This window comes from Orycteropus afer, unplaced genomic scaffold (assembly GCF_000298275.1).
Source record: "Orycteropus afer afer isolate SDZICR_OR568_19922 unplaced genomic scaffold, OryAfe1.0 scaffold00239, whole genome shotgun sequence".
In the NCBI taxonomy this organism is placed as follows: Eukaryota; Metazoa; Chordata; class Mammalia; order Tubulidentata; family Orycteropodidae; genus Orycteropus; species Orycteropus afer.
The window spans coordinates 701,247-703,808 of NW_006921826.1; the positions used below are offsets into that span (position 1 = coordinate 701,247).

The following is a 2,562-nucleotide window of genomic DNA, read 5'->3' on the forward strand; positions in this document are numbered from 1 at the left end:
GTCGAGTCAGCCCTGACTCATAGCGACCCCTCCTTGGGTTTTTGAGGCAGTGTCACTACGGAAGTAGGACTGCCCAACCTTCCTTCCGAGGAGTGGCTGGTGGGTTTGAACCGCCAGCCTTCTGGTTAGCAGTCAAGTGCCTTAGGCACTATGCTACCAGAGCCCCTTTGAATCATTTAGTAATCAGCAAATAAAAGCAATGCTTAAAAATACTGAATATATTTGGTGTTTGCCTCTGCTTTTTATAGGAGGAACTCTCTGGAATGAAAAATAAAGTACAAGTACTTGTGTTTGAAAAGGACTGGCTCCAGCAAGAGCTGAAATTTCAAAGAGGAGAGGAGACAATGAAAGAACAAACACTTCTAGATCCATCTGTGAGCACTTTTTAAAACCATAAATTATATATTAGTTTGCTTAATTGGGAAAAAGATCCAAACCTAAAATTTACCTCAAAAATAAAAAAAGTTCTACATGGGGGTGTCCAATGATGCTGGGAGAGAGACTTGAAATCTTAAGACAAGAGGGTCTCAATCACATTCTTCTTGCTCCGTATATTCCCTTATATCCTGTTCCCCAGCTTCTGATCTGCTAGAAGTTTCACAAAGGTACTATTCCAGGATTCACTTGGGGCCTCAAAAATTATAATTTACTATGGTAGAATGAATCCTGAAATAAAATGATTTTGTCATGCCTAAAATCTACGCCAGTTTCATTTCTGACATACCATTTATATATATGTATTTTTTCCATATGGATAAAACATGTGTGAAAGCAGGAAGTATATTATAGAGGAAGGACTTTGAGGCCTTGTGCTAAATCTAGAAGCTGCTCAAAACCTTAGCTGAGATTTCTGTTATATTTCTCTAAATTTCCTTGACCACTGAAATCCAGTAAGTCTAATTAGCCACAAAGTGTAGCAGAGAGATGTTGGCCTGAGGATCAAAATATTAGTCTTAGCATTGTCCCTAACAAGCTGATTTTTAGCATGTAGTTTTGGAGGGCTTTTCTGGCTTAACCTCATGGTTCCTCGATTTCTTTATCATTAGTTTGAGAAGATAGACCTGTTAATAGTTCTTAGATTTCATATGACTAACATTCATTTGGGGTACTTGTTGACAATGTAGGTTTCTGGGCTCCATTCTCTAAGAGCCTAATTCAGCTGATCTGGCTTGGGTCCTAGGAAAATGAACTTTTAAAAAGTTCCCCAAGTGATTCTTATATTGATGGACTACATTTTGAAGAACAATGGACTAGATGATTTCTATAATTCTTTAACAGAACTTCTTGTGGTGATAATATGCTTTGTCTAAGATACTTTTTCTTTAAAAATGTTTATCCCTCTCTTGCTACAGGAGGCAGTTAGTCATAGCTTATTCTGCATTTTGAGACAAATTCAAGTTTCTAGGGGGAAATTTTAATTTTGTTGTTGCTGTTGTTGTTCAGCTTCACAAAGGACTTTTGTGGTTTTGACTTAATCATCACTGTGCCTTAATGCTTTACCTAGTTGTCCTATATTGTTTTTATTTTTGATGTTTTTTTTAACCTGATACCTAATGTTTCATTTGTTATCCTTGAGTTGTATATGTGTTAGAATTTGCCATTTAGAATCAGCTGATTGTGTTAACTCTGAATAATAAAGTGGATTGTTAGTATTTCAATTTATTTGTCTGTAATTGCATTTTAGTTTGTAATCAGCTATTTTCTATTCACTATAAAAGTTTATTTCAGAAGGTTTACATAATTACTAATATTCTTGGTTAAAAATTCAATCTTAGTTGCTTATTATTTTTATATCAATTTGAAGATGATAAGCCATATAGAAAATGTTTAGAAGTAGCACATTTTAAAGTTTGTTCTTTTGCTTTTCTTCCAACTATATGGTCATTTAGCAAGCACTGACTCAATTATTAGTCTTCATTATTTATACAATGGCAAAGAAATGGAAGAAGGGGAAGTGAAATGTGAAAGGAAATTAGGCAGATGAGAGAATCAGAGAACAAAAGAAGTGAGTACTAATGTAAAGGGGAAGGAAATAGTGATAAAAGCACTGGCTTGCAGTATGAACAAAGGAAAACTTGGCCAAGGAAAGCTACAACCATGATTATAGAAAGGATAAGGTTTTAAAGACTGTTTTTCTAAGCAGTCATATGAGCTAAAATGCAACGTAAGTACTTAAATAATTGTTGCAGATGTATTATGTCACCTTGATATTTTTTTAATTTTAAAAAAATTTGGTGAAAGTAGACACAAAGTTATACTATTTCAACAATTTCTACATGTACAATTCAGTGACACTGATCATATTCTTCAAGTTGTGCTACCATTCTTGCTATCGCTATTCTTTTCCAAATTATTCTACTATTATTATCATGAACTCATTGCCCCAAAGCTTCCCATTTTTTTTTTTTGAGTGCATTGTCAATTTGATCACATGTATATAATTCTTTAAAAGATCACAATGTTCTTGTGAAAATGTCAGTTCTACCCAAAGCAATCTATACATTCAATGCAATCCCAATCCAGATCCCATCAACATTCTTTAGGGATATGGAAAAAATGATC

General features: G+C 34.2%; 1 protein-coding gene across 1 annotated transcript in view; it reads left to right on the forward strand.

Moving 5' to 3' along the window:
* The window catches only part of SDCCAG8 (SHH signaling and ciliogenesis regulator SDCCAG8), a 352,265-nt gene that overhangs the window by 28,959 nt on the left and 320,744 nt on the right, over nt 1-2,562 (forward strand). Inside the window, exon 5 of the mRNA XM_007949144.2 lies at nt 249-374. Within this exon, the coding sequence (XP_007947335.2) occupies nt 249-374 (126 nt within the window). The remainder of the gene's footprint in view (nt 1-248; nt 375-2,562) is intronic.